The following is a 20,059-nucleotide window of genomic DNA, read 5'->3' on the forward strand; positions in this document are numbered from 1 at the left end:
ACATTTCCTCAACACCAGGACTTGACTACACAGCAACCAGAGCGCAGCACTTATAGTATTTCAGCACAGATAAAAGGTGCATCTCTATCAGGGTGTAACTAAGTGCTCACTAAATATGAGGAGATAAGTATGCCCCGAGGGCATTTCGCTGACGGAGGAATCTTTGCATTTCATTTATCATGTTGTATTATTTAGGCTACTCCCTGGAGAAAACACGCTATCTTTGTCATAACTTATGCTAATGGCTGTTACTACCATCTGCAAACTGAGGACCATCAGTCAAGCATCGTGTGCAATCGATGAGCGATGAGAATGTCATCTTTGAGTGATTAATCGTAGGAGGAGGTCCTGAGCTCCCAGAAAGCTGATGTGGCTGCAGCTAGGGCAGCAGGTCAGCCAGGCCAAGTAGTCACACAACACCATCTCCAATCACCCCCCTCCCAACAAAGAACACCATGCCCCGGTCTTTGCCAATCTCCACAATAAACAGGCCTCTGGCAGCACCAGAAAGCGGATAACAGTTCACCTGGAGGTGATGTGAAAAGAAAACAGAAGTCTTTGCATAACAAATGGAGCTACAGACAACAAAGAAAACACAGATCTTGTATAAAGGATTATCCAAACATGTCCAAAACTGGAAATATTTTCTTTTTAAGCACTAAAGCACACACAGTTGTAGGATCATAGAGTCCCGAAGCTACTATTTAGATTTGCTGAAACTGCAAATCTTCCATCAGTGGGGACATTTTACCATGAGTTCAGAAACCAAAAGGGTATTATTCTTTCATCTGTATTTCTGTTCTCTTCATTCTGTATAAACACATCCTCTGGAGTCTGGTCATTCTTTCCCGTCCACATGAAAACAGAGGCGATCTTGAGATTTGAGTTTACTTTTTTGACAGTTGTATGCATGTAAATAAAAAAGCTAAACTTTAGAAAAATGGATCTCAAAGTGACCATTTTAGAAAATGCTATGTGCAGCTGCAACTTTTCTGCAAATGGAGGCTGTTCAAATATGTCACATCCGTTTATAAATGACTGAACACGGAACTACTGCAATTGTAATTCAAGAAAAAGACTGCAGGACAGCCACCGTAGCCAGATGCAATCGGCGGCACATCAACCATAATTAATCCACCAACGTGTTTACAGACTCACGCCAATGAAGAGACCTGTGGGCATGCAGCGCTGGAGTCTGTGTTACGCAAGCAATGGCAGAAGCTGGTTAAATCAGTGAGCACTGGAGCCCAATGACTAAATTAGCCAGAATTGGGACTTAGTAAACAAGCATGGATGTGCCCCGCTGCTCAGCTGGAGTCAAGAAAGTAGGCCCAATGCTACAAAAACAATTTGTTTGGGTGGTCTAGTCAAATCCTATTGCTCGATGGGCAACAATTGTGGTTAGAATACAATTGTTTTTCTGAATGGAGACATCCTGCTCGGTGGCTACACGCTGTGAAAATGCAGTTGTGTTGCCTTTGATACATTAGAGTGGTGGTGAGACAGACAGTAGGATGTTTACATTCTTTTTGGGATGGTGCCAGCATCCAGCCACATTGTGACACACATTACATGAACATTTCAGGACCATTTATAATTATCTTCTATTCACCAAGGCCTCATTTAGTGTGCTATTATCAGAGATCATTGTTATTTCCTTCCATGTATGTTCAGAATCCCAGCGAGACCACTATGTCTAATGCAGATAACTGTGCTATTTGGGCTAACCCCATTGTGTACATAAAAGTGAAAACATAGGGCCCAGTGAGAATTCCCATTAGTGATTTTATAGGATTAAACAAAGTACCGGAGCATAACAGTGTTCATTGTATATGTTGTTATTTTTTGTCTCTATAATTTATCGCTCAGAGTGCAAACAATGTTTTTAGGGACAAGGAAATGATTTTTGTTTTGCTACATGCCATTTAGACCATGGTGGATATGCCAACTAAAAGTGTTAACATTCAAAACACTGCTTGTTTTGCGGACAGGATGATAACATTAGTGATCAATCTGCAAATTATGAGTTAGATCTGATCACAGAATCTGCATAAAATCAAAAGTATCTGCTGATCAATGCAGTTAATCAGATATGTGTGAAGTCTATCTTGACAAAAAAAAAGACCAAAAAGTGAGTGAACAGTCATCAAATAATGTATCTAATGAAGTGAAGTTTGACTTGGTTTTGTCAATTTTGGTTAGGTGGTAGTGGTATTAGCAGACCAGTCTCCTAATCTATGGGAACTGAATAAGGCTCTGGTGCATGAGCCCAAACATGATGAATCATCCTGTTGTGAAACTGCCCCTCTGCAGAGTCCTGAGAAGACAGCTGGGAGATAAGGGAGGTATGAGAGCACGTCCCCTCTTCACATCGATCCTTTCCACCACCAGGGGAGAAGGTATTCACACGCCAAACCACAGATAAAGCTATGGGGAGGGCCAGGGTGAGAAAGGTTTGCAACTTCAGCAGCCACCTCAGAGTGATAAAGACACAAGAGCAAAAAAAGCCTTCTGGGCTTTCCATGAGGCCAGGCATGGGAGGTTGTTTGGTTAATCAATGTCATCACTCTTTTTAATGTTGAAAAACTGCCCTTGATTTGAACCACTAATTCTGTTTTCTTTCCAGAAAAAAAAAGGCATACAGAAATGAAAACATTATCACAGATGTTTTTTCGTTTTTTTTTTTAAACCTTGAATTGTTTTAAGCACAAAAGCTTCGAAAGATTGGACAAATGTGTTTTATAATAATAAGAGGCACTCAACATAATTAGAATTAATAAACATGGCTGTGTATGTGTCTTACTGTCATAGTTGAGTATGCACTCTTGTCAAAAAGCCCAACTAAAATGTCTGCATTTCTTAATAGTTGTGCATACAAATGACAACATTTTCAGTGACTGTATGTAACTTTCAGTGGACACCAATGTAATGGAAAACAGGGGTTCCCAATCCTGGGCTGGGGCTACTTCTAGGTCATGGGCTAGCCCGAACTCAATCGTGAAATTCCTTGGAAGCCAAGTGAAACATTGAGCTTAAAACATTTCACAAGTGTACCTCTCTCACTTCCAATAGTGACTACTATTAACTGGTCAGTGAATTTAAAAAAATATATCGGTGTATACTGACGTTGACTTAAATCATTTCTTTTTCAAGTCGGTTATACTGTTACTGTCTAATCGCTCAGCTTTTGTCCCAAAATAAAGACTGTTTAAAACTATATTTCAATATAAAGTGATATGGCGGTAAAACAAAATACTTCTGTTTGGCTTGTGTTGAAATGATGCAAACGTTGCATTTTTAATAGTCAGGAAACTGGATCAAACAAGTCTTCATGTTCTGAGACTGAACTTTAGTGATTGATAGCATACATTGCATATATGGGTTGTTTTTGGTGTGCAACAAATGAATACTGACTTGTGTTAAAAAAAATAGGCTAAGAGTTTACATTTGGAGAACTTGGCAGGTTTATGGAGCTGCATCATGACCTCTAATATCAATCACAGAACGTCTTTCCTTTGCATACAAAGAAAGAAGGTAATCTACTAAGCATTTACACGTGTAAAAATTTGCAGTCTTAACCATGAGACATCATGACAGCCACACCAGACAGTGTGATTACATGCCAATGAGATTTCATCAGCGTGACGTGCACTCAAACAGACATGCAGATCCACGGGTAAATGCCTATTCCACCTTAATGATGCATTCTCACTGCGGATCTCTCAAGCACACATGGACGTTTTTACAGAAATAATTGTGTCTTTGTTGTGGAGTCACTTTGGGGTAGAAAGATGGACCATGGAAAGAGCATACATTAAAAACTAAACTATGTATTGATTTCAGAAAGCTAGATGAACATCCAGATAAATATATTTCCACACAAATGTAGAAATAAAATAGATACAGCTGGAGCAATGATCTTCTGTACTATCCAAACTTTCTTATGAAGACCAAAAAAAATCTATTCAACAGCTAACTAGGAGCTTTCATCACACTATGTGGGGAGAGGGTGATTATTTCAATCATGTCACTGACAAAGTCAAATTTGAGAAAAGAACAGTGAGGTTTGGGCTTCAGCATTCCAACTCTTTCCCCATTATTCGAACACCACAGTTGGCTGCTTGAGATTTCCTTCACTGCTTTGATGATAATGTGCTTGGGCAGCTCAGTAAAGTAATGACCATCTCTCCAGTGTGGCACAGTGCAAGGTTGCGCTGCACTTCACGCTCATGTTTTCAGCATTACATTCAGTCACAATCATCACGGACACTTGATGTACATAATCTACACTTAAATCTGCTGCGGGTCCATAGAAATATATTGAGGGCTTGGTTCCGAAATGAATTTATCTCGTAAAATAGCAGCAACCAATAGGTAGAATACAAAGACTTTCACTTACCACCTCCTCCTCCAAGTAGACTTGAATTTGCTGAAAAACAGAGAAATCAAATGTCAGAAAGCTTGCACAAAAAGGCTATCATGATTGCTCAACTTATAACACATATGTGAACATGTCCCAAAAAAACAATAATGCTCAAGCTAAGGCTTTTTTCATAGAATTATATTTAATCAGTGTTATAAAAATTGTACGATACACAGGGAAATTTGCATTTATCATCCACGTGTTTATCATTCATGAAAGAAAATCAAATTGTGTTCTATCACATTAAATATACTAATTAGCAGATGCATCCCTTAGGGCAAGGTTACATTAAAACCTTAGTCCAGTTGAAGCAATTAAAAGTGCCCTGTGGTGCGAAAACGTTGCGTTCATCTCAGCAAAACATAGACATCAGGAATTTGTGGGTTGTTATGGAAACATGTTGATGAAATGGACAGGTTCCAGGAAAAGGAAAACATTGGAAAAACCAAATGCCTTTCTTGTGCTGCTTCTAAAATGTTTCAGTACATAAACTTTGTTGGTAGAGCACGCCAGACTTATTGAAGTGTCGAGCATATCATATAACAATTACCCTATTTAGGTTGTGCTCTGTCAGAAAGATCCGTTCCACATGAAAAGGAGAAAGATTAGAAGCAGAGGGTCTTAAGAATACATGAGTTAATTTGGGTGTTACAGAAAGTAGGAAGTTGGTGTTTGAAGTGAAGTTCAGACAATGGGCATGGGCACAATCATACTGCAAAATATTGTGCTCCAGCTAAATCATTAGAAGTCGTAAGTAAGCCATTGAACAGTTATGACTCAGGAGAAAACTAAAAAGCAACAGATAATGAACATGTGATTTTCAGGACAACCTGCAAAATCACAGCACAGACTATTTAATTTTTTTAAATAACGAAAGGGGGTGGCGGGGGTGGCGGGGGGACGTCGACTTGTGGAGCTTCCACAACTTTCTGTGACACTATCATGGGTATGCGTTGTTGTCACGGAGTAGCACGTGTGGGTGGGAACAGGAACAAAGGAAAGCTTTTCCGCTGCAGAATTTGCTCATCAAAGGCCTTTTGTTATTTTTTTGGTGTGTGCACATACAGTAAGTGCATAACATAACTCCAACAATGATACACTGACAGTCCCCTGTCATGTTTACAATGCTGCTTCTCTCTTTTTATTTTTTTTGTGTGAGTGGAGTGTGACGTTCATGTGAACCTTTTTTTTAAGTTTAGACTTTGTCAGCAGGCCATTCAGAGCATGAAAATGCATTTTATAGTTTTTTGTTTAAACTCAATTGTATTATGAAGCTATTTCAACTGTGAGGAGCAGAAATGGAGGTTTAAGTGATAAATGCTTGATAATGTACTTGGGTTTAAGGTCTCGTTTCACTATGTGCTTTTTAAAAATATCTCTGTCGTATTTGTAAGATCACTTTGGTTGGAAATGAACAGGTTGGTCATAGTGATTTTGCATCGCATTGAGTGGGTGTGTAGCCACCACAAAGTGGGCAGGCATTAGAGTCATGAATTATAATTTACTATCACAAAAGTGCCATATTAAAAATTGCTCGATTTGCAGGCATGTGTGCTTTCAAACTCCATAGCATGCAAATAACAAACTCCATCGATGTCAGTCAAACTCATTTTAAACCCATATTATGCATATAACTGGAGAGAAATCAACTTTGATGGCATGTGATTTTGATTGTTGTATGTTACAACTCCACATACAATCCCAATGAAAGCCAATGTTTCAGTTTTTATTTAAAAGAAAGCCGATAGTAAGGTAGTTTTCTGAAAGTCTATCATTGTCTTGTCACCTGGGGAATCTTCTTATTCCTGATCTATTAAAACACTGGGGTTTAATTACTTGACATTATGGAAATGCATACCAGAGGGGGGCCGCTTCATTTACTCCACACCTAATCAGAGAATGAAGATGTGCTTTCTAATCAGTCTGACAAATCCTGAAAGTGTGTGTCGGAGAGGGGTTCAGCCATAGTTGTGAGAATATATTATGGGGATTTTTTTTTCTATCCACGTGACTTGATGTTGCAGCGTTGAGAGCATTTGGCAACCATCTCATCTGTTATTGGTAGAATAAATATGAAAGGTGGGGAGGTAAAAGTGCCACTGCATGCATTTTCATTTCCCGTCTACCCCATCGTCTTGTTTTTAATCGTCAAAATGTCATGAAACACGTTCCGGCTGTTTATCTGTCAGCACGTTGTACTGTATATGCCAACTACATCTGCAGCCAGAGCCACACTTGTAAAGAAAATGCTAAAATGCCAACAAGACCACAAGACAAGTTTAATAGGCAGCTGGACAAGAGGAAAGGTTTGCGTGTGCAAATCGGGCAGAAATTTAATTGTCCCTGCAAATGGTTATAAAAACTGATCTGAAGTGCCCAAGAATCCGCAATTCAATTTGGGCATTTTGGGAGAAAGAATTACATGCAAAAAGATTAGTTCAACTAAAAATATACAGTGTTCTAGTAGTTACTGTTAGTGTAGCGGGTATTAATGATGAGAATTTTGCAGGGCACCTACTCTAGAGTAACATGCACAGTAACTTGTAGACGGGGGGGTTGGGGTTAGGGTTGGGGGGGGGGGGGGGGGTAATGTGTCGAGCAGTTACAAATAACTCACGGTGCACATACAGTATAGAATAAAAAAATATATATAGAAACAAGTCAAAAGTGGTGAAGTTTGTATTGGAAAAAGAGGTTTTTCTTTTTTTTTTTAAAAGCATATATGTATGTGTTAAGAAAACAAACATGAATAGGGATGTCCCGGACCATTCGGCCATCGATATAACAAAAAGCATTATGACAGAACTATTCACCTCAGTACAAACCACTATCAAATGATTTGTTGAAGTTGTGTTTTTCAATTTCAGTCCACGAGAAGCCAATCCTTCAAGGACAGAGTAGACCCCTTATCCCCCTCTAGAACAACTATGAGAGCAATTGACATTCGACAAAGTTACAGAAAGTTTTGAACCTGAAATGTTTCGGAAAAGAAATAGTATCTCTCAGTTAGAGTAAGCGTGGAAGGTTTAAAATGAGGCAATTAAGGAAAGCACAGTAGAGAAGAAGCTATGACGTGTATCAAGAGGTGAATTGTTCCAGGGGTAACCACGACGCAGGTCATAAATCTCAATGGATGGGCTCCCTGGACTACGTGAAGATGACAGGTCATTAGGAAGTCCTTCTCCACAACATTGGGCTAACTCATCCAACACATGCCTTCACTGTCACTGTGGGAACACCATTTCCAGTGCGCTTTTTGAACTCCAAATCCCCACAACATCCCCACACAGCCCGCAGCCAATGGAAACGCAGAGGGTTAAACTGCTGCACATTTCCATAGCGAGGAAAATATTGATTACAGAGCCAGAAGGTATGACAGCCTCAGCTTATGAATCGTGGCACCACATCAAGATTCTTCCCCTCCAGCCTCAGTGTGTGTTTAATTGTAAAGCATCCATGCAATGCATTGCACTGCAGAGTGTGAGGAGAGAGGTGCTTGTTTGCCGTCATCGGCGCATCTCTTGATCATGCAGCTAAATGGAACGTAGTGATGCGTAACCACAAAACCTCAAGATAGTAAATGGATCTACTTCCTTGGCCACCTTAGCTGAGCCCAGAAACTATACTCAATTGAATGCAGCCTCACATGCTGACATCCTGCTCAGCCTCTCACCAGTTTCTGCATCACATTGGTGGATAAAAGTGCACTTTAAAGAGATGACACACATACGGAATGTAAAAAAGGCATTCTTCAGTTTGCTTTTTTATTTTCCATAGCAGATGGCTATTTAACCAACTATGAGGCATGCCAGACATGTTACAGGACCGGTGTCACAAATTGCTGTTCCTTGTGTTGTGAGTAGGAATCAACCAGAAGGTCTACCAATTGATCATGTGCTCTTTGGTTGGTTTGTGCACAAGTGGAGGTGGGAATTGCGGCAGTACACCCTGTGGATTCTCCACCATGTCAATGTGCTTATGATGCACCGAGTATCTAACATTTTCTGGCCAGGAAGTACATTGTTGTGGTGGAGCAAACACACTAGCAAAGTAAAGATAACAATAATATAAACAATCTCCATAAAACCAAGCAGTCTACTACCCAAGACACACAAGTCTGCTCAGCAAATGAAGCCTTGAATTTGTTTTGACACTTATTACATGACCAACTATAAACAGAAGTATGGACACGGAGACCAAAATGTTTTGATTAATCACTTGTAGACTTGACCAACAATTGAGACAGTCATTAAATGTTCTTCTCAGTGTGTTTGCACAAAATGTCAGTCCATGACATCAATGTTCAGAGAGTCAGTCAAGTGAAGTACTTTTGTCAAATTTTATTTTCGTGCAAAATACACAGACACAAACTTTTTCCACTTCAACAACCTTCCTAACAAGCACTGCTACTTGAGGTCTATGCACACACGCAATCGCATCCAGAATACCCACATTAATGTGCATGCACTGAAGCACAAAGCAGCACCACTGGAAATGTTCAAGCAAGGATTTGATATCGAGAGCAGTCCATCTAATGCCTCTGTTTAAACCCTCTATGATGGGTTATTTCTTCATTAACATTTCAAAAAGAAATAAAACTTGAAAATCCACCAAGTGTGGAATGAAGGAAAAGAGGCAGCAGTGGTATTTGCTATTTGTGGCGCATTAAAAATGTATGTCACACCACACATGCTGCCTTGCCTGATTATAGAGGTTTTTGTTCTTTACAGCTTCAAGTAGTCCCAGAGAAGCCCAACAGAGTCAGACAAACTTGGGAGTAGCAGCACATGTTCCGACAGAGACAAACAATTCTGGCTCAAGAAACATTTGCAGCTGTGAAAATAATGCAACGGTGGCATAAAGTGTGCATGGTGTGCAAAACAATATCAGGACATGATCTCAATAATATAAACCTCAAGTCATGTACAATGCTAAATTGCAATACTGTGTACAAAAGTGTCAGTGATTTGCTTGACAATTTAGAGGGAGCATGACTGCATGAATATTTTATAGCCGCAAACTGTGCCGGGCGCTGTCGTTGCACATGTTTATTTTGTTTGTTTAACAACAAAAATGTGCTGGAACATAAATTTGTAGTCACTAAAATAAACTTTTTTTTTCCTCTCATTATCGAAATTGACAGGTTAGAAAAGTTAGGTACAGTCTTAAAAATCTGTTGCCTTTAACTATTATCATATTTTGTGATTTAAAAGAAGCATTTGCTTGGTTTTAACAAGGGTTATAATAATAATAATAATAATAATAATAATAATAATATTATTAATAATAATAATAATAATAAATTATATTTATATTGCACTTTACATTTTAAGAAAATCTCAAAATGGTTATTGTGAACTCTGGGCCTGTGAAGCCCTTCCAAACTCTTGAGATCATTAAGAGCTACATAAATAAACTGGACTTGATATGTGTGTGCAAAGAACAATGACATGTAAACATCACAATTACCTAAAAAGCTGTGAAAACTCTTTCAAAATGTTTTTTCCCCTCTTATTTGGATGCCACAACACTAATATCAGCGACATGTGGGCTGTGTCTGAAAACAAACGCTGCTAGTACCACAGAGTTCTTTTGTCACTTGCTTTACTGATGTTGTTTTGCAGCAACAAGCATACAGCAGGACTATGATGATGTCTGAATGTATCAAAGTGACAAGAGTGTGGTGTCACAGTGATTAATCCCCTTCCTCTGTATGCTTGTCACCTTCATAACAAACCAACAATAGCAGATGCCAAAAAACAGCCCACGTCTATTGTTATAATTACCTGACCTTCAAATCCACATTAGTGAGCCCGTGATGATCCCATTCTCTTTCATCATTTGGCTTCCAAGCCCTCCTTTTATCTAACAAGGTCACCTTTAACAACAGTGTTTCTCCCAGAAATACACACCCCCTCATAAATATACATCTACCTGCAACCCACCAAACCCCCAATTCTTTAGAAGGTGGAAAGAAAGTGAAGATGCAGGTGGCAACTTCAGCACAGGAGTAGCCATTATTTTAGACGCTACCTTAGAGTAAGACAATCTTTGATAAATTCACAATGGGATTTTTTTTTTTTTTAAACGCCTAAACACTGTATTTGAATTAAAAACGCAATGTGTAAACATTTAAGCAAGGTACAAATCAGGCAACATTATTTTCTCTTGAATGTGAAGACCGTGTGAAACTCGTATCACCCATGCAACATGCTCAAAAAGGAATTTTATAGGAAACCAAACAAAAAAATACTAATACTAATAGTACTAATTTTAGAATAATGTCTCAAAACATGTTGACGTTTAAACGCAGTATTTTGCCATTATTTCAAAGTAATCTGATAAATGTTCAATATATTCATGTGGAAACAAACCACTACATTAAAACATAATAAAAATATTAGATCACGGGATTACTGTACATATTGTCACTGCAGAGTGAAAAGCTGTAGAAAATTGTTTTGCTTCGTTTAGCAAGTGATAAACTTATTCTTAACGTGAGACATTATTACTCGAACCAGAAATGGATACATTTCACTGGGCCTTGTTGGTTTATCAACATTTAAGCATCTCTTTCATTCGGCCTTACCAGGCCTGTTGGACTGGAAACGTCCCACAGGGTTCCGCAGAGCCTTCACAATCCACAACTAACTAAATAACTTCACACTCCAAAGTGATGTACCACGTGCTGTAACGCTTCGTTGCAGTTCAATGTACACTACAGCCACTGAACATCATGTGCCTGGAACAGCTATTTGAAAAAGAGGCTATGCCTGTCCTTAGGCAGGCCAGCTGGTATAGTCAGGACAGTAGAGCTCATGTGCATAAGCCAAAAGGAAAATATGTCCTTTCTGTGCTTAAAATGACAATTTCACTTCCTTAGAAAAACACAAGTAGTACTTAAGAAATTTCAGTCTTACTGGCATCAATTTGTTTACAGCGGTATCAGGATAGAGGTTACGTGTTAAGTGCATTTCGGCTCCAGACGGATCCAATTTAAGTCACAGACTCCCTGGACAGAAAATTGCAATGAAAGCTACATTAAATAAAGCTTCTTTTTAGAGGGGTGCTTAATTCTAATTAAGGTTAAACCAAATATATCCATTACCAGCAATGGGTGCAATTGCTACAGATTGTCCCATAGAGAACCCAAAATGTATGCAATCTGAGCTGTTATTCAATTAGATGTGCAAGTCTAAAGGAAGATGGTAAGTTGAGTCAACTGAAGCAAGATGAGATCCTCAAAGCATCGTTCAAAAATTCAATTAGCCTGTATAGCAGGCCGAGAATAATTTTAATGTACAGGAAATGTCCGTTCAAATGCCAGATTGTGTTAATTCTGACCACAACCATATCGCTGGTTCTAAGAGGGTTGCACATTTGTGCAAATACATTACATAGTAAGTCATTTATATTTCCTTATTATAGGTCACAATCATGGTGGAAAAGTTTTGCAATGATTTATCTTGGTCTCGTTTTTTTTAAATTACAAAACACTGCCCATATGTTTTATACCCACTACATATTACTCCAACAAAATATATTCAGCAGTTGTAGGTTTAGAACAAGACTCAAAAATGCTTCTGGTATGATGTTTTCTATTGTCTGTGCTCTATTTCACAGACTATCTCACAAGCCACATTTCCCAGGTGAAAAATTGCAGCAGACAGTTCAGCTCCACAAAACAGGCTTTTAGCTGCCAATAGTAGTTGTTAGCTATCACTTCTCCGCCTTGTAATCATAAAGTTGGTGGGGGGTGTATGAAATAGGACTCACAATAAGTCAATGATCATAAACAATGACATCTCTGGTGAGGACAATTCTAACAACCAAGGAGGATGCTCACATACAGATGCATACGTACTTATACAATGCAACATTAAAAATAGTCTGTGAAAAATTAACAGTTTTGATGTGCATTTCAGATTCCAGTGAGTTCTCATTAGCAACAAAAAATGGAAAAATCCAGCTTCAGAATCCTTAAAGAGGAGGAAATATTAATGTATTAACATACTGAAGAAAATATCCATTTCAAGTATTGATATTGAATGAGCCACTGAGCCTTTTAACATATACGAAAAAAACGATAAAAAATTTGAAAAGCGAGTAGGCCTACACATTTTATTTGAGAAGACACTTCATAAAAAAAATATCCTCCCACATGCAGACAAGAGAATAAAACAATTCATCATACAAAATAAATGACAGACGTTGCAGGCTGCGGAGGTGAAACAGTCACCTTGGGGGAACTTAACTAGAAAATCCATTCACAGTGGTTGATTCTGTGTATGATTTTGCCACCCTCACGCTGAACTTTACAGTGCAGAATAATTGCAAATGTTAATTGACAAGCCTCCAAGGTTGTTGTTTGGTTTTTTTTTTAAACCTAAAATGCAGCCGCTGTAGCTATTCCAATGCTATCCTAATGATCTTGACTGACAAAAAAGATGTGCATGGACTTTAATGCGAATATGACTTCACTTGCAATAGCCTGACTTCTGAGTTTGCAGCAGATTTATAAAAATATTTTTGAGAAGAGGTGGAAGGGTTGAAGTGAGGGTGACAAGGGCTTTGCCAGAAAGGCATATTAAGTGACTCCAATGTGTCTCTGTCAAGCAGCACTTATTCTAAAGTTCACACTGACATAGGTGGACAGGAAGTGAATGATCTGCAAAGAGTTCCCGGGGCTTGGTTGGCCAGACTGAAGGGTTTTACACGAGGTTGTCAGCTTTGGTGTTCCTGTGTGAGAGCTTCCAACCTGGGGGGATCAGTGAAGACAGACTCGCTTCACTTTGGCTCCTCCAAAACACCAAGCAAACACAAGGATCACACCATCAAACTAGTGATACTGTGAGGAGTTTCTCACTTCTGAGGAGCCAACGTATATGGTTTTACACTTACCCTGGAGACTAATATGTGACAAAGTTGAATGATTCAAGTGTCAACTGTTGGGGCGAAAACACTCAGGTGTTAATGGTGACAAACTATAGAAAAGGAAATGTTATCAGGCAGAGTGTTTTAATTTGTTTTCAGCAAACAATGGAGTTATCTATGGACTGTGTACAAGTGATGCGAACATTTGAAATCTGAAAGTACAACATTAATATGGAATTGTAACAATTTTGATATCACGGTATATTATATAAATTTACCATTTACCAAAAAAATGTAATGACTTGTTAAGAAAAAGAGATTGTGTTATATTCGTAAACTGTTTTCTTTAAATCTTTATTTTCTTTCATCCTGATTGTTGCAAAGGAACACTTTGTGTTAAACTCAGACATTTGTATTGTAATCTGTTTTTAATCCACTGTAGCACTTTGAAACTTCTCTGAAATCTTAAGTGTATAATAAATTAAATGTTATATATGTAATTATTCATTATTAGTAGTATTATTATTTTTATTATTAGTATTGTCACCACTTACCTCAATTGTTTATTGCCAAATAGAATGCCCCAAAATATATTTAGATGCTTATGATGAATTTCAATATAAGTTGCAATAAATGTTATGACACCTTTTTCAAAAAATGATAATAAAAGAAAACGTGCGTTTAAGTTGTAAAAGTCAAGTGCTATGGGATATATCTAGTTGTATTGCTACAGCCAAAGAGCCTTCCAAATAAATCAGCATTCCGGAGAGTGCTACAAAAAGGAACATGAGGCACTGAAGTGAAAACCTTAATGAAGTGAAGCCCTTCAACTGGTTGAGCTCAGGAAAACAACTCCCATAATATGTCAATGTCAGAGGGTAGGCAAGACCTTTCATTGGCAGACCCTTTCGATAATAGCCATAGTCACACTAGTACACCTTGCCAGCAGACAAGGACCTAGGAGTCACCCTTGTATCCCAAGGACACGTCATTTGAAATGCATCGGGTGCCACACTACAGTGATGTATCTTTCCCCCCCCAGAATTAACCCGGTCGTTCCTGTGCTGGTCTCTGCAGTGAATGTGGGAACAGATTCTACATTCAGACCCGCAAACACAGTCAGATGTACAGGAGGAGTCCAGTTTTGTCCCTCAGGTACAAGGAGCAGTTATCCCCCCTCTGGGCTAATAATATGCTATACTATGGATCTTTTTTTAAGGTGAAAATCTACAGCAATGTTCCCAAGCTGTAAAAGCCAGGTGTCAAAAGCGGTACTGTTCAAAGTACTGCCACAGTGACAACATACTGGAGCCATAAAGTAACAATGGAATATTTGTTTTTAGTGTTTGCAGAGCACGTCTTGCTCAGCCCTTTTTTTTTTTTTTTTTTTTTAATAAACGGTTGCTTTCATCTAAACCAACTGTAAAAGCCAGGTGTCAAAAGCGGTAAAATTCAAAGTACTACCACAGTGACAAGATACTGGAGCCCTAAAGTAACAATGCCATAAGTATTTGTTTTTACTGTTTGCAGAGCACGTCTTGCTTAGCCGTTTTTTTTTTTTAAACGGTTGCTTTCTTCTAAAGCAAAAGGGCAAACATGACAAATTGGTTGAGAAAAAAGGTTAGCGAATCATGTGTTTGTCAAATTCAATCTAACTGTTAAACATCACAAATGCAATATGTGTTATTGTAAATGTGAAAAAAGAGAGTTATAGATTATTGTGACCTCTATCGTGGACAGAGATAGATCTGCAGTTCAAGGCTATCTGAACTATCGTAAATAATGTACTTTTGAACAGTGACTTCAGTATGAACACTTTGTAAAGATTGAGTGATGCTACAGGTGGCTAAGAGCATGCGGTATAAAAAAAGACAGGATGGATAAATGGCTAAATGAAATTGGCAACCATACAGATACAGAGACTCACACCAAAGTAGAATACATTAACCATGGTGTTAGCAGACGTCTGTTGCCAGCTTTTCAACATCTGAATAATAAAATAATAATAATCTGAATAGAGGAAAAAAGGGAGATTGCTATGCATGGATTTCAAAAAACACATTAAGTCTTTTTTCCAATAATATCCACAAAATATTAATCAACTCTGAAAGAATCTGGCTGAGCTTCCAATAATCCCATCAAGGCTTTGTGAAGCTGCCAAGATGAAGGCATTTTTTACGGCATAATAACCATAACATTGCTAAATTCACGTATCAGACTGCCTTCTTTGAGCATTGGCAGAATGACACTGTGTGGATTAGGGCACCCCTTGAAGGAAGGGGGACTTTGTAATCATTAATGGAAGTTCTAATTATGGGAAACCATCAGTAAAGTTCCAGTTCAAGCTCACCATTAAGAGAACTGGAGTGCAACTTCTACTCTGCAAAGCGTTTAATTGGATTATCTCGCCTCTTTTTTTTCCTCTACCCATAAAGAAAACAGTGTCAGACCCCTTTGCAGCAGCACTGTCTGACAAAACTGGTACCAAACCATTACACACTCTGAGATCAACTACTTATTTATTTATGACAAAATGGTTTTAGGTGAAAATTCTGATTTCGGGAGTTGAAAGCCAAACAAAAATTTCTTGGCAAAAGCGGCATCGTTAAATGCATTAATGTTGTGTCTCTCTTTAAATACAATTAAGTTGCATTTGCAATTGTGTTTGGCAGATGTATTCAGGAAAAAAAGGAAAATAATAGTGGATAGTTTGCTTTCAATAACTTCCAGAGCATCTGTCTTAGTCTGATTAAATAAACTTTTTAACTGACACAGCAAACAAGCAGCATGTTGGCTACAGCTGGCTCCCATTTACAAGAAAGACAAAAAGAAAGGATGCTTTCTGTTCACACAGCACATGGTTTAATCTTTGCATTCATTTTAAATGAGATGTGATGGCAAGACGAACCAGGATCAAGTTAAAGCTGGTCCAACAAATTGCCAAGTTTCACACAGCAACACAATAGAGACCGTATGTCTGTGCCAAATTATAATGCGCTTAACACAATGAAATAAAATGTAATCGATGCTCGGCATGGTCCCCTATGACTGCTGTTCAGAAAGACAAGCATGTTTGGCTCAGATTTGGTCTTTGATATGGTTATATAAAAGAAAATAACTTGCCGTGGATATTTTCAGTGAAAGTCAAGCAGAAATGGTGAACTAATAAATATGAGACTGCTGACATGTTTTCTTTCATCAAGAATGCAGAGGGTGATTACATGCTTTCTCAGTACTCAAAAAGTAGTTTTACTTTTAAACCTCGTGAACTAATTTCAAACTTCTAATGGAATTTTCCTTTTATATTCTGCTGTGATTTTTTTGTTTTGCACACCCCGCCAGAAATCAGACCACACACATACACGCATGATCGGGGTCCATGTATTGTTCAAGGGCAGATCGACAGCATATCTCCAACAACAAGCTGCAAGGTCACTTTCTATATAATTTAATTACCATGGACCACTATTATAATTTATTCAGATTACCAGTGTATCCAAAAAATATTCCCATAGTATTAATTATACAAGTCCATGCATATTAAACAACTAATGGAACAGCACATGGAATAAACTTTTTTTCCCCCTATACTCATTTGTTGGTATGTCTTTGTGGGCAAACACACTCCACATGTGTGGGTTGTTAAACAGGAGGCCAGCTGCCCAGGGCAAAAGTGAAAAGGAGAGTTTCCCACAGTTGGGCCGGAGTATCTCTTGCTTGACTTTAGTAATCTGGGATCGCTCACGTTCTAATTAAAAGATGAAATATGGTAGACTCAGAACAACGGTAAATGTCGGCCTCACAGGAGGGCACTACCTGCAGGAAACTTCAGAGGCCTCTTTAAAGAGCTGCATCTGTTTGGGTTTTATATGCAGGCATCAGGTCTCATCAGTGAACAATTGCAAAACTCAAGTAGCAGCTGTATTGCACAATAATTATTTTTGTTTGTAACTTTTAAAAGACACTTTAAAACAATTTGAATGTTCAACATTTTCTTCTTCAGAAAATTTGTCAAATACTTTATTTTGGTTTGTGAGCTATTTGCAAATCAGTCTTGCATTTATTTATTTATTTATTATTCATTTGAGGGTACTAATGGCTAGATTGAGAGTACCGATGACTAAACTGAAGATAAGGAAGGTCTCATTAGATGAACATGGGTTACAAAGAAATCAAGGTTGAACTTTCGATATTTCAACACTTTGGTGTCAAGGTTTCTTCCTCAACATTGTAACAGGCTTTTGCTTGATGTACAAGGCAGCAGGTTGCCAGAAATCCCTCGTCAACTCAAGTAATGAGTGCAACAACTTTCACATAGAAGTTCCTATTTTTAGTTTTCAGTTTCAATATCTAAAATAGTGCTTGCTAATATAATGAATGTTTCAAATTAATATTCAAATGATATACTTTCAAATACGTAGTTTTTTTTTTCTTTCCATATAGTGTATGTAGCACCATAAGTAGTTATTACATAGCACCATGGTTCTAGTTCTCGTTCAAGAGGATTAGAAAATCAATAGGAGGTCAGTATTAGAATTTTACACTCCAACACCCAAAGACTTGTCAGGGTGTTGAAAATGTTCACCCTTCGTAAAAAGAGTGACAGGGAATGCATATGTGGCTAAATACGGGAAAGGGCTGAGCCCCGGCTAATGATGCCATACAAGCATGTGCGACCACAGGAAATAAGAACTGATGGCTGGGTGAGTGACAGCCAAACTGGAAGAATGAGGATTAGACCACGGATCAAGACAATTTAACTTTGTCGGTAGTTGCGAAGAAAGTTGGAATAGTCCCCCATGGCAGCTCAAACCCTTCTTTGTCCTGAGAGACAATAGGCTTAGTGACTGTGATCCACAGCGCTCTGGTTGTGATCACAACCCATTGCTAATGCATTTCCATTGCACTTAAGAGGTCAATTTACTGATTGCCTTCCATCGCAGATGTAGAGATGGAGCCTAGAGTTGCCCATCTTTCAGAAAAATGTTATGATTGGTGTGGGAGGTCTCCAGATGAAAGCACAGAATGCTCCTGATCCACACAAATGAAAAACACGTGCAGTGAGATGAAGTGTGGGGAGAAATAAATTAAGGTGGCTGAGGCCATTACGTGGGGGGAATGGAAAGATATTGTGCTGAATTCCAACTGCCTCTGTGCCACTTTAAATTAAACGCTGGACTTAAATACTTCTTCTTGCGTGGAAGCGCATGCAAATCTCTTTGATGCCCTCTGACCTGCAGACAATGTAGGGCAATACTTAGAGAGCACCCCCAGAGATTCTCCCCTGGACTCCAATTTCGGGGGGCTTCACATTTTACACAGATTTAATAAGGTCCAACGCATCTGGAGCTGGTGTGCATGTGCAGCATAGCTGCCTGGTGTCACGCCAATACAATGAGAAAGGTGGATCAGTCGCACCAAACGAGCCCTATGAAAGCGGTTTGAAACACTTCAGTGCAACAAGCATAGTGAAAGTGTAAATAAAAGAAATAATTGTGATTCATAGTGCATGAATAGCATTGTTGATTCATGTGAATTTATTCCAATACACTTTGCGGGACAATTTTGTCAAATATCAAAGACAACTGTTTTTATTTGATTTTTTTACAATTATAGTTTGTTAATGTTATATACCATGAAAGAATCATATACTTACATACGTACATGTATACATATATACATATACATATTTATATAAAGATTTCACTTGAAGCTTGCAAAAGCACTTATCACCTGTCAACGCTGAATGAACATCTGCTTTCCAATCTATTTGAGTGCTCAGGTAGGTTGCCCAACCCCCCCTCATCAGTGATGCATTGAAATTCAATCACGTGTATGGAATCAATGGATTTGAGGAAAATTACCTGGCAAGATTAGAGTTGCAGGCAGCTGGGAAGCGTGATCCCTGAATTATTCTAGCGTTTCTGTTTATTTTCCGAGACACTTTAGCTAAATTAGTCATTATAAACCCACAGCCAATCTCAGCATGGGCACACCTGGACACTAAAAGTCTGAACTCTAAAGAGAAATGGGGCGGAGGGATTGTTTGTGCTGCAATTTTTCTGGGAAATGTGGTGGAATTAAAATCTAAGAACAATTTAAAGAAGAAAATTGCAGAGATAAACCTCCAGTCACCATAGTTCAGGTTTACAAAGAACATTGTTCAAAACTAGTTTTATTATGGCAAGTTGTTACTTTTGCAAAAGACAGCAAAAGCATTGTGTTCGCCATCAAATACTTCAGTTTTTGTTAGCTTACAGAATTAATTATGTAAAACATTATACACTATAGCTAGATATTAAATAAATAAAATTAACAAAAGGGGTTTTGGGCATGTTTCAAGCAAGTAGAGTATGTTTTGATTCAAATGTGCCCAGAAGTGAAATTAAGGACAGAAAGAAAACACTTTTACAAGAACTCCAGCATTTAGAAAACTCCTTATTTGTTTTCACCACTATTAACTTGCAAGATTGTGTTAACCTTGCAGGCATTATAAATGAATAATGCATTACTGTTAATGGCAAAATTCAGAATGTATGATGTTTGGATAGAGTGCAGACCACGCGGATTTATTTATCCACCCATCCATTTTTATACCACAGAGTTTCGAAAGTGGAAGCAAATTGGAATCACAGATGAAATGTCTTCATTATTAGTTTTATGTTAAGTAAGAGCGGCTCAGTTGAGGTTCAACAAGATCATTTCAAAAAATGAACTCATGAAGCAGACCTGGCCGAAAAAGATGGTGCCGCTAGAACAGAT

At 38.3% G+C, this 20,059-nt stretch overlaps 1 protein-coding gene across 5 annotated transcripts in view; it reads right to left on the reverse strand.

Moving 5' to 3' along the window:
• Positions 1 to 20,059, reverse strand: part of macrod2 (mono-ADP ribosylhydrolase 2) — a 280,346-nt gene that overhangs the window by 212,222 nt on the left and 48,065 nt on the right. For all 5 annotated transcript variants that reach the window (XM_088384939.1, XM_088384940.1, XM_088384938.1 and 2 more), the window contains one exon: positions 4,400 to 4,429. In XM_088384939.1, the coding sequence (XP_088241065.1) occupies positions 4,400 to 4,429 (30 nt within the window). The remainder of the gene's footprint in view (positions 1 to 4,399; positions 4,430 to 20,059) is intronic.

This window comes from Syngnathus floridae, chromosome 9, assembly GCF_059516105.1.
Source record: "Syngnathus floridae isolate MCC-2025c chromosome 9, RoL_Sflo_1.0, whole genome shotgun sequence".
Lineage (NCBI taxonomy): Eukaryota > Metazoa > Chordata > Actinopteri > Syngnathiformes > Syngnathidae > Syngnathus > Syngnathus floridae.